This window comes from Haliotis asinina, chromosome 1 (assembly GCF_037392515.1).
Source record: "Haliotis asinina isolate JCU_RB_2024 chromosome 1, JCU_Hal_asi_v2, whole genome shotgun sequence".
Taxonomy (NCBI): domain Eukaryota; kingdom Metazoa; phylum Mollusca; class Gastropoda; order Lepetellida; family Haliotidae; genus Haliotis; species Haliotis asinina.
The window spans coordinates 36,712,937-36,735,035 of record NC_090280.1 but is presented as its reverse complement, the minus strand read 5'-3'; the positions used below and the strand labels follow the sequence as shown (position 1 = coordinate 36,735,035).

General features: G+C 39.1%; 1 protein-coding gene across 1 annotated transcript; it reads left to right on the top strand.

The window, feature by feature from the left end:
• Positions 1-425: 425 nt before the first annotated feature.
• Positions 426-21,553, top strand: LOC137272293 (uncharacterized). The gene is made up of 8 exons (XM_067804659.1): positions 426-596; positions 4,049-4,118; positions 5,315-5,605; positions 6,205-6,501; positions 7,004-7,276; positions 13,540-13,683; positions 20,224-20,364; positions 21,081-21,553. Exons 1-8 carry the CDS (start codon positions 426-428, stop codon positions 21,551-21,553), a joined length of 1,860 nt encoding a protein of 619 aa, XP_067660760.1.
• The last annotated feature ends 546 nt before the right edge of the window (positions 21,554-22,099 follow it).

The window sequence follows — 22,099 nt, the reverse complement described above, 5'->3', positions numbered from 1 at the left end:
TTGCCAACAACTGAAGGTAGATCACCATACTAGGGTCATGGGGACTTACAGTACAGTTGCTTCCTCCATGGACCCTAGCTGGATTTACACCATCCCTTCAGCTATTAGCGATTTAGACAAATCTAGCCATACAGTAAAAGAACATTTATTCTACGATTAAAAACCTGGAACATTATATTTACTTCAAATGTTTTGGGACTTGAGTACCCTCTCAGGAGGACAATTATTTTACAGTATTTCTACCCCATTTGAGGGTACAGCCACTAACGATTTGAGTTACTAGTTTAATCTTCCAGTTATAAAATATACTCATGGAAAAAATTAAGGGAGCGCATGAAATAGCTGTGACTTTTAATCTTTGAGTCAGTAAGAGAAAAATTCATACACATGTCAAGTGATGAAAATCAATATAGGGCGTGTCCCCCATGTCGCTGGAGAACTGCTTGGCATCGTCGTGGCATGCTGCGAATGAGTGTACGGATGGTACCAACCGGAATTCTGCGCCATTCTTCCTGGAGAGCCACGGAAAGTCCATCCAAATTGTTGGGTTGAAGAGGTCTGTCCCGAACATTGCGGCCAAGAACATCCCAAAATATGTTCGTTGACAGGTCAGGACTTTTAGCCGGCCATTGCAACACCCGGACACCTGCAGCCCTTCGTCAGTCCCGTCAAACATGAGCGATGTGAGGGCGGGCATTGTCATGCTGGAACTCGAACATTCGACCTGCTGTACGCGCAAAGGGGATCATAATCGGGTTCAAGGCTTTTTAGACCAGCCGATTTAAGACGATTACGCACTGTACGTAAACAAATTCTGACGTTTGTTCTTCGCCTGAATTCCGTATTGATTTTGGAGGAGGATTTGAACCTGTCTCGCAGAGCAATAAGGCGTAGGGTTCGGTCATCCCGTGGGGTGGTTTTCTTTTTCCGTGCCCGACCACGCCTCATTTTGACGTCACCAAAGTCTGGATATCACGCTAACAGACTTGTCAAAAGTTGTTGCAACCTGTCGTAATGGGCTTCCACCATTAACCATGCCAATTACCTCCCATTTCTGTGCCAAAGTTACGTACTGTCTCGCCATGTTAACAACGTTTTTAACCTTGTGTTTGACAGTGCACATACATGTAACGTGTGAATCTAAGTGCATGTAACTTCAGGAGCATGTAGTGCACGTGAATGGAAAGCATTATGGTGAATTTGAGTGAACCCCTTTTCACGAAAACGAAACAACAAGGCGCTGAAGTTAGTAAACAGAAATGTTGAATTGCCCAAAGAAACATGCGTTCCCTTAACCTTTCCCATGAGTATATTTATCTATTTACAATTCAGTTAACAAATCTAATTCCTTTAAGAATGAAATAATTACGTGAGGACTAATATTGCTAAAACGATGCTTCATAGTTCGTGAATTAAAATACTGATCCCGTGTGATCAGTACAAAGTCAAGCAGTCAACACAGTCAAGCAGGTTATCCTCACCTTTTAAAAGGTACGCATGAGTATATCCAGTATGGTCAATACGACATCGTCGTAAAATAACCTCTTCAAATCTGGACTGACAGCCCAAGTAGGTGTAACCGATATACGGTTTTGTTTCATGTAATTTATTTATACCTAATTGGGCTTCCCACTTCTTCTCCATCAGACCACGGATGTAAGATCTAATGGTAGCTTTGTAATATTTTTAATAGCGTGAAGGCAAGTAAGAGAGTCGGAATAGATTATATAGTGTTTATGTTTTCGGTGTCTTTGAATATATTTAAGTGCAGTTCGTATGGCGTTAACTTCCGCTGTAAAAATAAAGTTGTTGTCTGGTAATCTAGAAGATATTGTTCTGGATCCAATGACAGTGGCGCAAGCCACTACGCCACCATCCTTGGACCCATCTGTAAATATGGGTTTGTAATTGCTATGTTTATGTTTTAATTGATTATATTCTTGTTTGTATTGTAATTCATTGGTTTCTAATTTTTTAAATGTAGTTAATGTTACGACCACTTGGGGCCTAACCAATAGCCAAGGAAGAGAAGAAAAAAGTCAGGAAAGAGCTATATTTTCTAGCTCAATGCTAGAAGCAACAAGAAATGGCTTAATTCTGAGCCCAAGAGGGAAGACTTTCTGTTATACAAATCCTCATAAAGAGGATTGAAGACACAATTAAATGCAGGATTAGACTCATTAGAAGCTAATTTTGTAATGTATTGTAAAGATAGTTTTATACGGCGTTGGTTGAGAGAAGGCTCATCAGCTTCGACGTAGAGACTGTCGATAGGAGAGGTTCTAAAAGAACTAAGACAAAGTCTTAGGCCTAGGTGGTGCACAGCATCAAGTAGTTTAAGGTTGCTTTGACAAGATCCACCATATACGATGGAGCCGTAATCACGTTTAGATCGGACCAGTGATCACGTGTGATCTATAAAAGTGAAGAAGGGCAGTTTGATCCCCTCCCTTTTGAATTAGAAACAACCATTAATAAACCAAGTGCCTTCAGGCATTTGGCATTAAGGGGTATAATATGCGGCGAAAAGGTCAAATATGAATCGAAAATAAGTCCCAAGAACTTGGCCTCCTTAACCACTTTGATTGGGGTACCACTTAGAAATAGTCCTGAGTCTTTATGATCTTTATGAGGTTTGTATTTACGACAGAACTGTATACCACTGGTTTTTAATTTGGAAAATTTGAAGCCGTTTTCAAGACACCATTTTTGTTTAAAGACAACTGTAGTTGCCGTTCAATAGTATGCATATTTTTCCCACGACAAGAAATATTAAAATCATTAACAAATAACGATCCATCTATTCAATTGTTTAAAACTTTAGATAAACTGTTGATCTTGATGCTAAAAAGAGTGACAGACAAAATAATGCCTTGCGGAACACTCTGATGCTGATTGTAATGATCAGACAGGGTTGAACCCACACGGACCTGTAATTGTCTGTCATTTAAAAAGCTGGCTATAAATTCTTGCAGACGACCTCGCAAGCCGAAGTCATGTAAATCTCTTAAAATGCCATGTTTCCAGGTTGTGTCATATGCTTGTTCGAGATAAACAAAAAGATAGACACAATTGGAGCGTTTTAAAAAATGGTTCCAAACGCACTAAGTGATCGACATTACTCATATTGGGCAGAACCCACGCGGACTTGAAATTGTCTGTTATTTAAACATTTGTCTATGAGTTCAGGCAAACGACCTTGAAATCATGTAAATCTCTCAAAATGCCGTATTTCCAGGTTGTGTCACATGCCTCAAGATAAAAAAAAGATAGACACAGCGTGTTGTTTATTAATCAGTGCGTTTTTAACAAATGACTCCAGACGCACTTGGGGATCGACAGTAGTTGTTTTTACTGAAACCACACTGTATATCTTCACGCCATGAAGAGGGAAATTTCCCTGAAGTCCAAATATCATCAAATGTATATAAGAGCATCTCTAAACAGGAATCTGGTAAGTGCTTCAGGAGTTGATAATGTATGTTATCAGCTCCTGTAGCAGTGACATGAGCTTGATCAAGAGCAGTATGTGGTTCATGAATAGTAAAAGTTTCATTATAATCTTCCCCATTATCCGAATTGAAGTTACTAGTTTTTTTACGATGATGGACACTAGATTTAGTACCTTTACCTTTAATTTTCTGGACCATGTTTCTTACATGGGTGTCCGGGAATGTATTTTGGATACATACAATTTTTCCAAGATTGGCTTTTGTTCTGTTTAAAAGTACGCCGCGCTTTAGCATTTAAAAGTTTAAATTTATTTAAATCATGCGCCATAGGATCGGTTAATGTAGGTTTCACACTCAGCATGGGACTAAAATATTGCCGATGTCACTTTAAATGATAAGTCACTCACTCCTATTCACGGAACGTTTAAATATTTACCCCTTGGGGCGCTCCGAACAAAAAGCAATAACGTGTCAACACGATCCCCTTTTGCGTTGTATAGATGAACTCTCTCCCTAACATTTATTATATATGAACACTTACTACGCAAAACAAAACACAGGTAACGTTGGAGCACTTGTTTTCTGATCCTCAGCAGGTAACGGAGATGAGTGACCAACACAAGAGAGGAATGAAATTCGCAATTGTCTTAGTTTGTCTTCTTCAAGGTTTGTCTAATGCTTCATTATTTCACTAAACCAGTTTTGCTACTGAAGGCCGCTGAGGTCCAAAAAGACTAACCAAGTCTGTATGTAGCTGTAGGAGTCATTTCATGCCAGTTTCACGACCTGATGGTTCAGTTCATTCCCTTTATTCAGTAATAAGGCCGTTGGCCCACGTAAAGAATAATATACACAAAATGATGCTTAGAGTTGTATGCTTGCAATTATGTCACAAATCTATGTCGAATGTTTAAGGCGTCTTTCACAAAGTTTGAAATGGACATCAAAACAGACTGATGTGTACTTTGGAGATTATAGATCATGATGTCTTCATTTATGTGCAAAGTGATATTATCAAAGTGTTTAACTCAATTATCATTATACAATGGGCATTTATAAAGGAAGAGAAATTCATCTTATATATAATCAGAATAATATACATGACAAAAGCGAAATTGACGAGGAATACCATCATATCGACCAATATTCTTATAGACAGCTAATTCATCTAGTCTAAGCAACGTAATCCTGCGCCTTGCTTCTTTTGATTTTATGTGTACAAGGTAACTTTCTAAGCAGAAAACAGTTTTAGGTTCAGCGTATAAATGTAATGTTGAATATACATGTATATCAGCCATAATTGATTGAGCATGACATTTTTTTATCCTTTCCTTAAAACTGTATAAAAACACATCTTTAAATCCAACTCCTTGATTCTCCCACACAAACCGAATCCATAAGAAAACAAAATATTCCTAACATGATAAACCCAGGTTTTACGACCACCTTTATCTAAACTATACATCATGAGATAGCACTGCTTAGGATATCTATCCACTGGTATTTCAAGCAATCTTATCCAATATTTTATAACATTAAACAAAGAATCAACATATATATAATTTCTACCACATTCTGCTAAAACAGCAACATTAGTATCTCTGTGACTCAGGTCCAAAACAAACTTGTAAAACCTAGTGCGGAATTGCTCAACTGATGACCATTTTTTATATCCGAAAACTGATACCTGATGGGTTGACCATTTGTATTAGATGTGTTTTAGATAAGTTGTCAGGAAAGCCAATTGAGAATCGAGAATGGTCGCGAGAGAAATTGCCAGTATGCAGGAACTTTATGGTTTTGCTATAAATATTGTCAGGATTGTTTACATCAGATTTGACGATTCTTTATCCTTTAAACAGGTGTGAGATCATTGCAGTCACATTGCCCGTATATTGTTGAACTTGGCTCTTCGACACGTTTACTTTGCTACAAGACACAGGCTAACATTTCCTCGGTGTCGTGGACGAGGCCTGACGGTGTTTTGGCGAGCAATTGCATATCTCTTGGTTGTGACAACCAGGATGGATACGCAATTGGGCGTAATTCTAGTCACAGTGAGATAAAGATTTTGAGAATGGATGTTGAAGATATTGGCAGCTGGACTTGCAGTACGTCATCGGGTACATCAGGTTGTTCTGTAGAAGCTTACAGTGAGTAGCAGTTTAATTTCACAGGGAGAGATATTCCGCCATGCCACATTTTCTTTAGCGTGTGAAATTGAAATACTGACAAACCTAATGGATAAAAAAGCGTTCTATAATATATGGTACGCTTCGATTTTGTCAACGAATGACAACGGTACAGGAATCAGACACGAAATAGCAGACGCGGTAATTTGTGTCAGTGTTAGATACAATTGTATCTTCACTCCCCAAAACGTCACACAAATAGAACAGTAGAAAGTCAAATTAATATGTCAGGAACACTGTTCAATAACAGGCTTTCAACAGGGGTATGGGAGGTCCCTGATATGGAAAATTGATCTTTGGGCATTATTACTTGCATATACGCTGGGACATCAGTCCACTGAAGCTGTGATAACAGCCACAAGTCTCTTTCCAACTTCACAATGAACTCCATTTTGCAGAATCCACTTCCCGTTTTCCATTAAATCTTGATCATATGCTTCACTGTAAACAGTTCCGGTGCTGATGAGAGATGTTCACAATACGTCACTGCATACTGCGACTGAAACTCTAAAAGGTTTGAATCAAAGTCTCACTGAAAAAGATGAACTTTTTTTCCACAGAAAGCCCGTCATGCAACATCACCAAGGATAATGACTGTAGCATGGTGACGTTAACTGATCAACTGGTTCTCTGGGTGGACATTGCCGATGGTTACTGTTCTGGGACATCGACCTTCACACTTCAAGTCGGTGATGTAACAGAGAAGGTATTTACCACAGAGGGAAATATATCGTCCAAAAGAGTTCCAGTGACCTTGAATGTGACGGAAAGACATTACGGACCGCTGGAAGTGACATTTCTATGTCTTAAAAAACGAAACAATTTGAGATGCATTGGATTGAAGGAAATCGATAAGAGTGAGTATGAACCATTGTTCTCTTTTATCTCTCCAGAGTCATCTGTAGCAATAGGCATATCATTGAAAGATTCCATATATCTCCAGCACTATTTTCCTGGTCGTTCGTGTGGGATCGAATCTAAGTCTGGCGAGAGGATGCAATTAACGTAATTAAGTCCCCATGGTCCCTAGCGTGATGTTCTACCTCCAGCTGTTGGCAGTATATGGCTTGCTATATATATAGATCTCTACAGTTTTAGATCTTATTACTAGTTTTATATTTGAACCCGTGATAATCTAGTGATTTTACTGTCCTTCGTAGACAGGCTTTTATAATTTGCCATTGATGGTTGTGTACAAAGATATTGTTTTCGTCACGATATGACTGAAATATTGCCGATGTGACATTAAATTCTAAATCACTCCATCACGGATTGTCCCATCAGCGGTACGCTTTCGAACATATAATCTCTTATTTTCTGGATGCCCTGAAATGCGGCTAATTTGATCAATACTTCCAGAAACACCTAATAACGACCAGCCTATTACAACTGAGCGGGAAAGGGCGAACAGCTCTGCAATCGTCCTGACACCCGTTAATATTACTGCAGCTGCTGCTGGGGTCATCCTTCTCACCATCATCGTCAGCATACCAGCTTCACGCTGCTGTACCAAAGTGGACAAGCAGACCATTAAATATCTGGATCCTCCTTCTGTCACAATGGATTGTCCTACGGGATGTGAATATGCTTCTGTGGTAGATCTTGGTGTTCCATCTCGCACAGCAAGTCTCAGTAACAGACAAGCGCCTGCGTCAACACAGTCACCACAAGGAGAGGCGTCTTCAGTTACTGCACATGGAAACAGGAGTGATGTCTGGACAGAAGCTCCATCTTCAGCTGCAGTGACTGTGAAGTGGATTACGCTAGAAGACCAGGCGGTTCACGTGAATGACATGTATGGATCGGGAAATACACATGACACCATGACGAGGCTTTGACTTGCAAGTGCGGGGGACAAGCAAGATTAGATGCATACTTAGATGTATCTCAGATGTCACAGCAACCCTGCGTTTTCAACTTTTCATTAGGAAGTACAGTGCCAATGCTGCTTTAACTTTGAATGATTTTGTTGACTCGAGCAAGTGTTTTCAGATTTATATAGGGGACACAACTGTGGTTGTGGTCATGATGGAAAGAAAACATTTTCCAATATTCACTGGATCGCCCTTGACTTCTGTCCACAAACAATCCAAATTGAATGAGCCATCATTAAGCAAAGAGCAAAACTGTTTCACTTCAGTTTATAGTCTTGACTGTAGAATCTATTTTAGTATTTAGTTATTTGTTCTTTAATACAAGAAAGTCAGAGTTTCCTCTTTGGAATTTTGCATATGAAACGAATCAACAATTTGTACAATTCTGTGTGCTATTTTTTTCAGACACTCTTCACTATTCTTCGTGATTCGTTATTATGTTCCAATACTATGCGAATACTATGCGGGTATATAATCCGCATTTATATACTCCTTATTTACCTTCCCTGAAAGGGGAGCTTAATATTGAATTGAAACACCTCAACGTCATAAGCACATGCATGCGTTTATGTGTTGAACAGTGTGTTCTAGATGCAGTACTTTCTGTGGGCATCTCAAGGCATGCCAAGAGCGTTCAATTGCGCGATAAATATTGTAATTTCTGTATTTCCTGACAAGGGATTCAGATAACATTTTGCATCTTCTGTGTCTATATACAATGGCTAATGTGCAATTTGTTAAACATTAATGTTCTCTACTTGCATAGTCAACGTGTACCATCGGCTAACCAAGGTACAATGTTCCTTGTAAATTGCTGCTGGATTCTTACCTATTGCCTCCCCTTAGATAGTATTATAGTGAATATTTCTATATTTCAACGTGAGGTACTCTCTTTTCTAATTCATTGTGTGAAGTGTTGTACATAAAATAAATGTAATACTTGTAAACGTGTATGGATGTGTGAGCTCCGATGTGTTTTTCTTCACTTTTAATTAGATACATTGTACACGTCTTTCATTCCGAAAGAAATCGTAGAAAAACACCCTGTCCTAGTCAAGTGCAAAATGCAGTTGGCATATTGCACATGTGACCTTAGATTGTAGCTATTTTATTCAGTCTACTCGTCTCTTAGCGGTATAAGACTGAGATCTGTGTAGCAGGGCAGAACGTATGAGCTCAGTTATGTTACTCTTAACTTATTGTCTGAAGCATGCTAAACTCGTGCACTATTGCTAGAATATTGCTATCTGAAACAGATGTATGTGTGGTAAAAAAATCGTTTCAAAACAATCATACTGCTTTCATATGAAAAAAGTATTAAAACGTCTCATTGATATTGTCGTTTTCTAAGCATATGCTTCAAGACGCCTGTCTGGAACGAGTAACCTCTGAATTACATTTTGCTCATTGTTTAAGGCGAGCCTATCACCTGCAATGTTAACTTCTAATTGTGATATTCTAGTTATTTTACTGTCCTTTGACGACAGGTTTTAATAATATATGCATATTTTATTTCAATATCAAACATGTCACGACATGGCTGAAATATTGAAGATGTGAGTGAGTGACTGAGTTGTTATTTAACGTCCCATCGGTAATATCTCAGCCATATCATGACGAGAACATTTAACATTTAAATGAAATATATGCATGTTGTAAAAACAAAAGAAACAAGTTGTAAAACAACTAGAATATATCACAATCCGAATGAAAACCATCAAATTATTATCACTATCTGGACAAAACAATATAAAAACAGGCTATAGATCTCCAACAACCGAAGGTAGATCACCATACTTGGGACTGTGGGGACTTAGAGTACCTTTGCTACCTGCATGCTCACTAATTGGTTTTACATCATCCCTTCAGCCGCTGGAGAGTGTATGAAATGCTAGCCAAAATTAAAACAACATGAATGCTACGATTAAAAACCTGGTAGACTTAAATTTACATCGAATGTTTTGGGACTTACGTACCCTCTCAGGAGGGCAGTAATTTTACAATGCTTTAATCCCCTTTGAGGGTGCAGCCACTAACAATTCTAGTTACTAATCTAAACTACCAATCATTAAAATATATCTATTCACAGAAACATATTACTCAAAATTCAAGCATTAAATCGATATACATTAAAAAACAGTGATTAGATGACAACTAACAGTGGTAAAAAGATCCTTGACAGTTTTGACATTGACATATTTATCCAGTGTGATGGAGAATTCAACACAGTCAAGCAGAATATGCTTGACTGTACGAGGGGATGTCAATTAGTTTTGAGCCTTTTATAGAAAAACACAAAATGTTGGAATGAACCACATTCATTTTTCAACATAGTCCCCTTGTGAGTCAAGACATTTGTTCTGCCAGTCGCTGATGCCATCTCTGTAGAAGGTGCCATTTTGGTCCTCAAACCAAGCCTCAGTAGCAGCAATAAGCTCATTATCATCCTGAAATCTACGACCATGCAAGTGTTTCTTGAGATATGGGAACAGATGGTAATCACTTGGTGCCAGGTCTGGAGAGTAGTGGGGATGCGACAAGATTTCGTACCCGCATTCCTGGACACCAGCGGCTGCAACGCGAGAGGTGTGTACTGGAGCATTGTCTTGATGTAGAAGAATATCACGTCTGATCTTGCCCAGACGCTTCTCCTTGATTGTCGCACTTGCCTCAACAAGTAATATTCCCCATTCATTGTTCTTCCTTTTGGTAAGTAATCTATGTGGATGACACCTTTGCTATCCCAGAAGACTGTCGCCATTACCTTCTGCACTGATCTGGAGGCTTTGAACTTTTTGGTCCTAGGACAAGTGACATGTTTCCATTCCATGGATTCTTATTTACTCTCAGGATCATAGTAGTGGATCCAGGTTTCATCACAGGTTACTAGCCTAAAGTGAAAATCTTCTGGATTCTTGTTGTATCTGGTTGATATGGAGTTGCTTATGGTGACCCTTGTTTGCTTCATTTCATCTGTAAGCATTCTTGGCACCCATCGTGCACACACCTTAGACATGACGAGATGTTCATGAAGAATTGTCTCGATGGATCCGTGTGAAATGCTTGTGGTCTCCTCTAACTCGTGTCAAGGTTTTCCTGACTAGTGCTTGTTGTTGGGCGACCTGGACGGGGGTCATCTTCAAGACTCTCTCTACCATGCTTACATTCACTGACCCATCGTTTGATGGTAGCAGATGAAGGAGAAGACTTCCCATAAACTGGTGAAAGCCTTTCTTCAATGTCCTTCGCCGAGTTTCCTTCAAGAACTAAAATATTAATTACTGCTCTATACTCAATTTTATTCTTTTTCACTGCCGTGAGGGGGGTCTCTTTCTGTCAGTGTGAGCTGTTCAATAACTTCTGAGAACAGGATACCAAAACTTATATATCACATCAGCTACACCCCAAGGTTCAATGTCGTACCATAGGCTGTGACACCTGGGTATGAAACATGCTCAAGGCTCAAAACTTATTGACATCCCCTCGTAACTCTCATCACAAGGGATACAAAACGGAGGATCCTTACCTTTTTAGTATATATTCGTGCGTGTGTCTTGTGTGGCCAATGCGACATCGTCGCATGATGACCTCTTCAAATCTGGACTGACAACCTAAGTAAGTATAACCAATATTGGGTTTTATCGCATCTAATTGATTTATACTTACTTGGGAGTCCCACTTCTTTTGCATCAGATCACGGACATAAGATCTCATGGTGGTTCTATAATCACTGTAAGGAATAAGAAGTGGTGTCACAATATTGAAGATGTCAAATTAAATATTAACTCATTATCACCCACAACGGAGTATCTATCACTCATGTTCAGAGAGACCATCGCCATCCGTTTGCATCGCGCCATCATTGAGAGTGAGTTTGATGATACTGTAAACAATATGTTTGTACGACTGTCATTAGATGCGCGAAGCAATTTGATGACACAAGATAATTGAAGCAGAGCAGGAGAAAGTGACATGAATTTCGGGTATGTATACAGCCCGACTGACCGAACTTCAACAGAGTTAACACAGTAGCCCGATCACCACGATTTGAAAGCACGATGAGGTTTTACACTTTGGTACGATTCAGTACGATCTGATGCAATTATTGCGATTGACAATAAATTGTGTTGAACAATGCAGACTTTTGCTATGGTCGACACGATTGCGACGACTGACCTAAAGATCTTATGAGATCTAATAGGAACACCATGCGCGAATCGTGGTAGTTTGAACATAGCATCCCTACGATGTAAGAAGCTACATTTTTTCGAATAGGATTTCTTTTTAGATACTCCCAAACCGAGTGCTTCCAAAACAGTACCAAAAGCAGTGCTTACAACAGTTTTGAAACTTATGACACAGCAGAAACATCATAAAAACTTTGTCGGGCATGTGATCAATCCACACATCCAAGCCCTCAAAGGGTTCCCACAGTACAAGAAAATAGTCATCGCTATCTAGGACAATGTGACACTATAATAGCTTGGTGACAATGTGACTGATCCGAGGTAGTATGTGACAGTTGATTCGGTTGTCAATGAACCATCTGAACACAGATGCTAAACAAGAATTAAACTGAAATATGTCCGAGGAAACACATATATCAATAAACAGTGAGTTATTTCCAGTTGCCACGATAACAACACATTGTAAGGTGGATGTTGTGTTCAGCATGTATGCAGTAGAGAAGCTCAACTCATAAATGATGAGACAACATTGGGTTAACATCGTACACTGTCCAGGCAGGGTAGGGGTTATATAATGTATTTGTGCAGGAGAACCCGAGGCGTCTCATGCGCACACATACAAGCACGCTCGAGCGTACACAGAAACGACCAGACACAAACACGCACATTGACGATCGTAATGCTAATAAACTGCTGGCTGTATGCTTCAATGTAATGACTGACATCTGATACTTTCCCAAACATTCACTTCGTTAATCACACGAACGCGTTAAGACATCTTACTACGACAGACCGACAGCTTATGTTTACAATATCTGTGTGAGGAAAAGAACGTGGTTCGTGGCTCTGAAACCATACGTTATTGCATTGAATGACAAACAGATTTGATGACTGCAATGTCTGCAAATATCATTTGAATTACTAAAGCACAACGACCCTGTTTTATTACCTCACAATTATCATATGAACAAACAATAGACCAGCAATTATAAATCAAATTTTAATTGCATATCCATACTCAAATCGAACACCTCGCCTCTGCTGCAAAAAGTAAGGCAGGTATCTACACCAAAGAAATATAAATATTCAGTCCCATTTACATAAAATAACATGTTAGGTAACTGGGTGTGTTGACGAGAATGGGTTGTTATGGAGGTGGTATGCTTTTATGTTTTGCCCACAGATAGTCTGGAAAAAAAACGTTTCATGACTCTCCATAATGTTCTCTCTGCCGCCGTTGTACAATACGATCTAAAGGAGACGATTTGAATTGGGTGTCAATCTCAGTCCTACAGTGAAAGCCGGATTATTTCTACTTGACGCCTTACATGTCCACGATTAAAGGAGTATGATTAAAACGGATTACTACGAACTGGGAAAAGATCAGACATATTTATCAAAAGAAGTCACTGGAACATGCTGATCGTTCGCGTTGAACGTTGGGGCAAAATCTGTGCTGTGTCGTCAGATCCTAAGTGAATGTAGTATTAGACTTGCTTTTAATTCAGGCTGTGCACACATACACTAGTCAGATCTGCACAATGAATCTATTTTTGTTGTTGTTATTCAAGTTTGTTCTGTAAACGAGTAGCCATTTCAAATTCATAACCACCATGTTGGCCATGCTATGTTCGTATCTACGTGAGTGTGCTCTAGTTTTAGTCATTGATGTTCACGATTGAGTTCCACTTCATATTTAGGTAGGTAGAGACTGCAGGAATGCTTGAGGAATAATAGTTCGTTGATCACATGCTATGTACGGGGCTGTGTCTTCATATATGGTGTTGTATATAGTACATTGGTAACATGAATGTTGTGTGTTGTTACTCTTCAGAAAATGGACCAGCAGGTGCAAATAAACTGGTAATATCCTGGGTTACTATATTAGCTGCTGTCGTCGCTTTGATTGTGATAGTGATCCCTGTCATCGTCACCGTGTGCGTCTGTAAAGCAAGAAAAAAACAAAGAAACGAAGCAGGTAGATCAGATCAGACATCAAGAAAAAATTATGAACCAACGTATGACACAATAGCGGACCCTGACAATGATCCAAACGAAGCCACATTATCGAATCCTCCACAAGTTACAGAAGCTGTCGGAGCGTATGCAAATGTAGATATTATCCCTAGAGCAAAAAACACGGCCCAGAACCATGTCTCTGTTTCCAACTGAGTAAAAGCTTCCGGAATAGAACATGTCATGAAGAGGTCAGAGTCCTTGAAAAACGACGAATCTGAACAGAAGGCCGTTGAAATGTATGCCACTGTGAATAAGAAGAAACAATCAGACAAAGAAAGTCATTTAAACTCTTCCCACTGTGATTAGATAAAAGGACACAAACAAGAAGTATACAATTCGTGTTTATTAGAATTATGTACAGAATAACATGCACGTGAAAAAGTGTGAAAGTTTATGTGCACAAACAGTCATTGAATTGACATATAGTTACGTTCATATTTATGTACATTTCCTGCTTAATTATATACTACCGCTTTTTCCAAAATGCATACAATCTTTTAACAACAACTCTGCGTTTGGCGAAAACTTGCTGTCACTGAGCTTTGGGGCATGACGTATCTGTTCGTCGTTAACAAAAAGCACATGCTGCTGAAGACAATCCTGAGTAGTAACCTTGGTAATAGTTTTACTCCTAATGCTTTTTGACTTAGATTATGCTATCCTTAACCATGTCCTCCTGTATGTGCACGGTTTGATGGATCGAACATGTATTTTGATCTTGTAGTTCCAAATCAGATGTCAAGGATTTCAACAAGTGGAACCCCCGGGATAGAGTATCTAAGGCAGCAATCGCAATACATTCTCTGATTTGTTATCGTCGTTGTCACTTTAAAATACACAAATTATGAAAAACACGTTCATATTGTTGTCATTATATAACATCCATAGCGACATCCACAATGATATCCAACGCTCACATCATCAACTGCAGCACCTATGCCGACAAAGAATTCATTATCTCTGATTAAATGAATTTATAGTTTTTGCAATTGCAACCGGTTATATAATAACTCTGTCAAAGAATAAGCGTGTCTCCCTATATGATATGGCTCATGTAGTTCTTTCTAAAACCATGAAAAGTGTGGATGTGATGTTATACTAACTTACTCACTCAATCACTCACTCACTCTACAACCATAAGCATAATACGCAATAGCTTACATAACAACAACAATGGACTTTAAGACTGATGAGCAAAGGTATCGAAATTATTTTCTCAAGATATTACCTGATGAATTTTGCCTGCATGGACGTACATGGCTCGTTTCACAGTAGATATTGAAAATTTAAAAAAAATCCGACTAAGAGTTTTCTTTGTGAATAAAGCAACACGTCTAAGAATATTTCGTTGCAATATTTTCCATATTCAACTGCCACTCGTTTCTAATATCTCCGTATCACATTTGTTGTACCTGACATTGTCTATTGCACCATATTTGGTGATCAGTTAACGGCTATGTATAGTCAAAGTAGGTCCGAAATACTGTCGATTGATTCGATCTGAATATAGAGTGTATTCAGTCCATAGAGTGTGTTCAGTCCATAGAGTGTATTGAGTCCATAAATGCCCACATAACTGTGGCAACAGCTGGCGGACTCGGTTTGTCCATATTTACAGGTACAACACACAAACCGAACAGTCTGTATTGAAATACACACAATAATCTCCGAGTTGTTACATGCACAACAACTTCGAATAAGGAAACATTTTCAGACCCCAAAGCCTGTTGTTAGAAAACGTAATGGTGATTATTGACGGATCTGGTTTGAAGAGTACTGGTTTAACAAATACACATATGCAACGAATAGATAACATACACTGGACAAGGAAAATATTTAAAATGTTTCGTTAAGTACTCATGAACAAACGATTGTGAAATCACGAAAGTTAAGTTCCAATGAATCCGACCCAGATTTTTCACATGATACACTTGAGCTGCCATGGAGTGATGGAGTCACCGTCAGGGTAAAAGTATGAAACCTATCGTGAGTAGAATCTTTACATATGGATGTATCTGATTCTAATAAAACACGCTATGTTAATGTTCAACAGAATGAAGAACGTTTGGCTAACTCAGTGAGTGGATCTTTTAGAACTTTTCCAGCAGTATGAAGTCGGGTGACAAACATTGTACCCATGTGGAAATGGATCCCAGGACTTCAATATCACGAGCGAACGCTTTAACCACTGTGCTACCTTCCAAAAATATTGGCCGTTGCAATTCCAGTGAGTAATCATTCTTATTATAACATTTTGCTAGTATGTGCATAAAGTTTATATGTAACATATTTTGATATGAACATTGCTTTCGATACTAAATAGAAAATCGTGATTTAGTAATGCATGGTATTCATCATCCAAAAGCAAACTGGTGACATGCGCCTAATTATATGTCACTTTTATAAAGTCGAAAGAATTCTGCTTTCCATTAAGAGGACGGGTAGCACAGTGTTTAAAGCGTTCGGTCCTCACACTAAAGACTCTACCCCCACATACAATATGTGAAATCTAACTTTCTGGCGAAACAGCTTTGAAACAGCTTTAAAACGTATAAAAATTGTGGAGCACATCCATACTAGCTAACACTAACATGCACTTGCCTCATAATACGATGGACCCCATTTTACATATTCGTGTGACAGTTTGCATCTGATGTACATTGTAAGGCTTAACAGTTGTAACTAATGTAACTAATGTAATGTCTGGTTACATCATAAAACACCAAATTAACTGTTTGCATCGTGCCGTCATTGAGAGTTTGATGATACTGTAAACAATATGTTTCTGCAAGTGTCATTAGATTCGCGGGAGCAAGGTGATGACACAAGGTAATTGAAGCAGAGCAGGAGAACGAGACATGAATTGGAATTTCGGGTATGTATACAGCCCGACTGGCCGAACTTCAACAGAGTGAACACAATAGCCCACAACCATGATTGAGTCCGATCACTGCGACTTGAATGCACGATAAGGTGTTGCACTTTGGTACGATTCACTACGATCTGATGCGATTATTACGATTGACAATAAATTGTGTTGACGGTAGAAAATCTTTGAACAATCCAGACTTTTGCTTCTGTCAACACGATTGCGACGACTGACCTCAAGATCTTATGACATCTGATAGGAACACCATGGTTAGTCTACGACAAATTTCAATCGTGGCGCGAATCGTGGAAGTTTGAACATAGCATACTCTACGATGTATAAGAAGCCACATTTTTTTCGAAGAGGATTTCTTTTATACACGCCAAAACCAAGTGCGTCCAAAACAGTACCAAAAGCAAGTGCATACAACTGTTTTGAAACTTATGACCCAGCAGAAACGTCATAACATCATAATCGAACTTTGTCGGGCATGTGATTAATCCACACATCCAAGCACTCGAAAGGTTCCCACATTACAAGAAAATAGTCATCGCTATGTAGGACAATGTGATACTATATTGGCTTGTTCACAATGTCACTGATACGAGGTAGTATGTGACAGTTGATTCGGTTGTCAACGAACCACCTGAACACAGATGCTAAACAATAATCAAAATGAAATATGTACGTGGAAACACATATATCAATAAACAGTGAGGTATTTCCAGTTGCCATGATAACAACACATTGTAAGGTGGATGTTGTGTTCAGCATGTATGCAGTAGATAAGCTCAACTCATAAATGATGCGACAACATGGGGTTAACACCGTTCATTGTCCAGGCAGGGTAGGGGGTTATATCATGTATTTGTGCAGGAGAACCCGAGGCGTCTCATGCGCACACATACAAGCACGGGCGAGCGTACACAGAAACAAGCATACACACACACGCTCATAGACAATCGTAATGCTAATAAACTGCTGGCTGTATGCTTCGATGTAATGACTGACATCTGATACTTTCCCATGCTACAGACACATTCACTTCGTTAATCACACGAACGCGTTAAGACATCTTACTACGACAGACCGACAGCTTATGTTTACAATATCTGTGTGAGGAAAAGAACGTGGTTCGTGGCTCTGAAACCATACGTTATTGCATTGAATGACAAACAGATTTGATGACTGCCATGTCTGCAAATATCATTTGAATTACTAAGCACAACAACCCTGTTTTATTACCTCACAATTATCATATGAACAAACAATAGACCAGCAATTATAAATCAAATTTTAATTGCATATCCATATTCAAATCGAAGACCACGACTCTGCTGACAAAAAGTAAAGCCGGTATCTACACCAAAGAAATATAAATATTCAGTCCCATTTACATAAAATAACATGTTAGGTAACTGGGTGTGTTGACGAGAATGGGTTGTTATGGAGGTGGTATGCTTTTATGTTTTGCCCACAGATAGTCTGGAAAAAAACGGTTTATGACTCTCCATAATGTTCTCTCTGCCGTCGTTGTACAAAACGATCTAAAGGAGACGATTTGATTTGGGTGTCAATCTCAGTCCGACAGTGAAAGCCGGATTATTTTCTACTTGACGCCATACATGTCCACGATTATAGGAGTATGATTAAAACGGATTACTACGAACTGGGAAAAGATCAGACATATTTATCAAAAGAAGTCGCTGGAACATGCTGATCGTTCGCGTTGAGCGTTGGGGCAAAATTTGTGCTGTGTCGCCAGAAACCTTACGTGAATGTTGTATTAGACTTGATTTTAATTCAGGCTGTGTCCACATACCCTAGTCAGATCTGTACAATGAATCTATTTTTGCTGTTGTTATTCACGTTTGTTCTGTAAACGAGTAGCCATTTCAAATTCATAAACACCATGCTGGCCATGCTATGTTCGTATCTACGTGAGTGTGCCCTAGTTTTAGCCATTGATGTTCACGATTGAGTTCAACTTCATATTTAGGTAGGTAGAGACTGCAGAAATGCGTGAGGAATATTTCCACAAGGTAAGGACTTACTTATTGGAGTTTTTTGTGCCTACACACTAGATCGACAGAATGTTCCGATCAGTTTGGATACACGTTCAAGGACTACCATGCATGCATAATGTGATTACCAGTAATATGCAGCAGCATGCATATGACCATACCGTTGCAGGCACATTGTCAGTGTTTGACTGACTGTCAGTGCTACTTACTCCTGGATCAACCTTTAGCTTCCACAAGTTTATCGCCATTACATCCCAGCACCAATTACCTACAAGCTGACATTCTCGTTGGTCACTGTTGCTGAAATATAGCTATCAGTGTCGTATTTGTCTTCTCTTTGCGAGGTGGTAAGAATATGTTGAGAAACGCCAGAAGTTGCTATTCACAACCTGCCAGTATCATGCCTATAAAGATCATTCAAAGATTTTAACAAACCAACTTGTGTCCATCACTTCCAACCTAATTCAGCTCAACAAACGCCGTTTCCCCCCACTATACACATCGAGCCTCAGATCAGCACGCAAACATCGATTGTATCCCAACACTTAAACCCTGTGTGAGATCAATAAATAAACACCGTATGTATGCCACCACTTACACTCACCTTCACACCAGGAAAAATCTTCCCTACACCACCCCTTACATCCTGCCCCTTACACTCTGCCTCAGATAAGCAAGCAGACATTACTAATCCAGCATGAATATAAATATTTTAGATCCAGACGTCTTTTCACTGGGTACGCCCCTTTAGTCAGGTTGGACCGACGAAATGATGACCACCTCTAAAAAGAATCATGTTTGGTTGCTGAAGTATAAATTTAAGTCATAATTCATGTCACTAGCAATCATGTAATCGGGTTTCGAGGACACCTTCTACATATGTACAGAAGAGTCATACGATAATATGCACTAAACAGGAATACCTGCATGATTTACAAGTATATGAATCTTTACTGTGTTGACAGATGATGCAGCAAGTGAACAGAAACGTCGCCTTCATTACAGCCTGCATTGCATGTACAGCACTATGTAAGTGTTCTATGGTAGACGCAATTTTGTATCAAACATATGTACACAACTCGTAAAGATCCAGGTTAAAATTGATCTGATCTGATTTGCCGTAAGAGGTGAGTAACGGTATGAAGTGGTCGTATCCCAGTTCCGTAGATGGACAATAATGCCGTTGATCACTGGATGTTCTGGACCAGACTCGATTATTCACTGCCGTCATAAACCTGAAATCATGCTGAGAGCGGCGTATCGTAGCACACAAAACAAACAAATGTATGTATACAATACCACTGGTCAATCAATCTGTCATACTTGCAGTAAAAACATGGTTCATGTTAACCTGACACCTCAGAAGATGCTTTCCACTTGCTGCTTCTTCTATTTTGATCACATGATCAAGCGAACATTGTTCATGCTCAATCCACCTTTATCCCGAAAGGTACGACAACTCTAACCTGCCCTGGTGAAGCTTATCTTGGTGGTTCTGCTCGACTGTCCTGCTCCACGTCGCCACCATACACAACTCTCCAATACACTGGGCCAAATAAAACAATTGCCCCACAGTGTGTTGCAAACTGGTCGTCGTGTTCAACAGTGGCCGGATTTAATGGAAGCATTCTCAACTCGACCCATATTAATCTGAAGATACTGAAAGTAGAGTCAACACATGCAGGGCTGTGGACGTGTGAAGATGCCAGTGGTGGAGGATCTGCATCTTGTGAGCTTCGGGTCAAAAGTAGGTCGAACCACATGTTCAAAGACGTTGAAACTTTAATCCTTAATTGATGTTTACATGTATGTTAGAATTAAAACTGTGGTTGGAATAGAATACACGGAACAATGATGATTATAATAAGCAGAGCAAAATAATTTTGAAGTGAAATCAACAAATCCAATAATCGCTTGTTTTCTTGCACAGACCAATGAACTACATAGAATTATGATGTACCTCCTGTTTGTTTGTTTTTTAACGCCTCACTAAGCAATACTCCAAGTATGTGGCGGCGTTCTGTAAATGATCGATTCTGGACCACACAATCAACAGCATAAGTATCTATACACCAGAGATACGATGATATGTGGCAACCAAGTGCGCACAGTCCTATTTTACGCCTTCATGGATTGCTTCAGACCAGTTCTAACCCGAATCTTCACGGGTGATGGAATTTCAGAGTTATGTCATTAATGAGTAAAGAAACTATATATGGTCAAACCTTGGAACATTGCCATGCAATAGAATTCTAATAATGTTGATCGGAATATGCATAACGTATCTTTACCCATACAAGTACACAGTGACCTGGAGATTATATGAAAGAATAGAGAATACATTTCACTTTCTTACGGTCTTGCTTTTGGTTGATCACATGCTATGTACGTGACTGTGTCTTCATATATGGTGTTGTATATAGTACATTGGTAACATGAATGTTGTGTGTTGTTACTCTTCAGAAACTGGACCAGCAGGTGCACATAAACCGGGAATATCCTGGGTTACTATATTAGCTGCTGTCGTCGCTTTGATTGTGATAGTGATCCCTGTTTTCGTCACCGTGTGCGTCTGGAAAACAAGAAAAAAGCAAAGTAACAAAGAAGGTAGATCAGATCAGACATCAAGAGAAAATTATGAACCAACGTATGACACAATAGCGGACCCTGACAATGATCCAAACGAAGCCACATTATCGAATCCTCCACACGTTACAGAAGCTGTCGGAGCGTATGCAAGTGTAGATATTGTCCCTGAAGCAATAAATACGGTCCAGAACTATGTCTCAGTTTCCAACCGAGTAAAAGCTTCCGGAATAGAACATGTCATGAAGAGGTCAGAGTCCTTGAAGAACGACGAATCTGAAAAGAAGGCCGTTGAAATGTATGCCACTGTGAATAAGAAGAAAGACAGAGACAAGAAAGAAAGTGGTTGAAATGTATGCCACTGTGAATAAGAAGAAACAGTCAGACAAAGAAAGTCATTTAAACTCTTAGCACTGTGATTAGGTAAAAGGAAACAAACAAGAAGTATACAATTCGTGTTTATTAGAATTATGTACAGAATAACATGTACGTGAAAAAGTGTGAAAGTTTACAAAAAACATTCATATTGTTGTCATTATATAACATCCATAGCGACATCCACAATGATATCCCACACTCACATCATCAACTGCAGCACCTATGCCGACAAAGAATTCATTACCTCTGATTAAATGAATTTATATTTTTTGCAATTGCAACCAGTTATATACAGTATGGTTCAAAATTATTGAGAATAGCTAAAGCATTTCATATTATTAAACGAGAACAAATCAGATAAAATTGAATGTATTGTGAAAGTGAACTGACCTTTTCATGTTGTGTAGGTAACAATTTAATATTTTATCAAGTCTCCTTGAGCTTCACGGCACAGTCTAAGACGGGTAGGCATACTTCCTATCAGAGAGGTTAGTGTCTCGTGAGTTATGCTGTCCCAG

Excerpts from the sequence above, each read along its gene's own strand:
- LOC137272293 (XM_067804659.1), top strand. The coding sequence starts at position 426 with ATGTCGCTGGAGAACTGCTTGGCATCGTCGTGGCATGCTGCGAATGAG. Across the intron at positions 4,119-5,314 it reads CTTAGTTTGTCTTCTTCAAG|GTGTGAGATCATTGCAGTCA; the intron begins GTTTGTCTAATG and ends TCCTTTAAACAG. Across the intron at positions 7,277-13,539 it reads ATCTCGCACAGCAAGTCTCA|AAAATGGACCAGCAGGTGCA; the intron begins GTAACAGACAAG and ends GTTACTCTTCAG.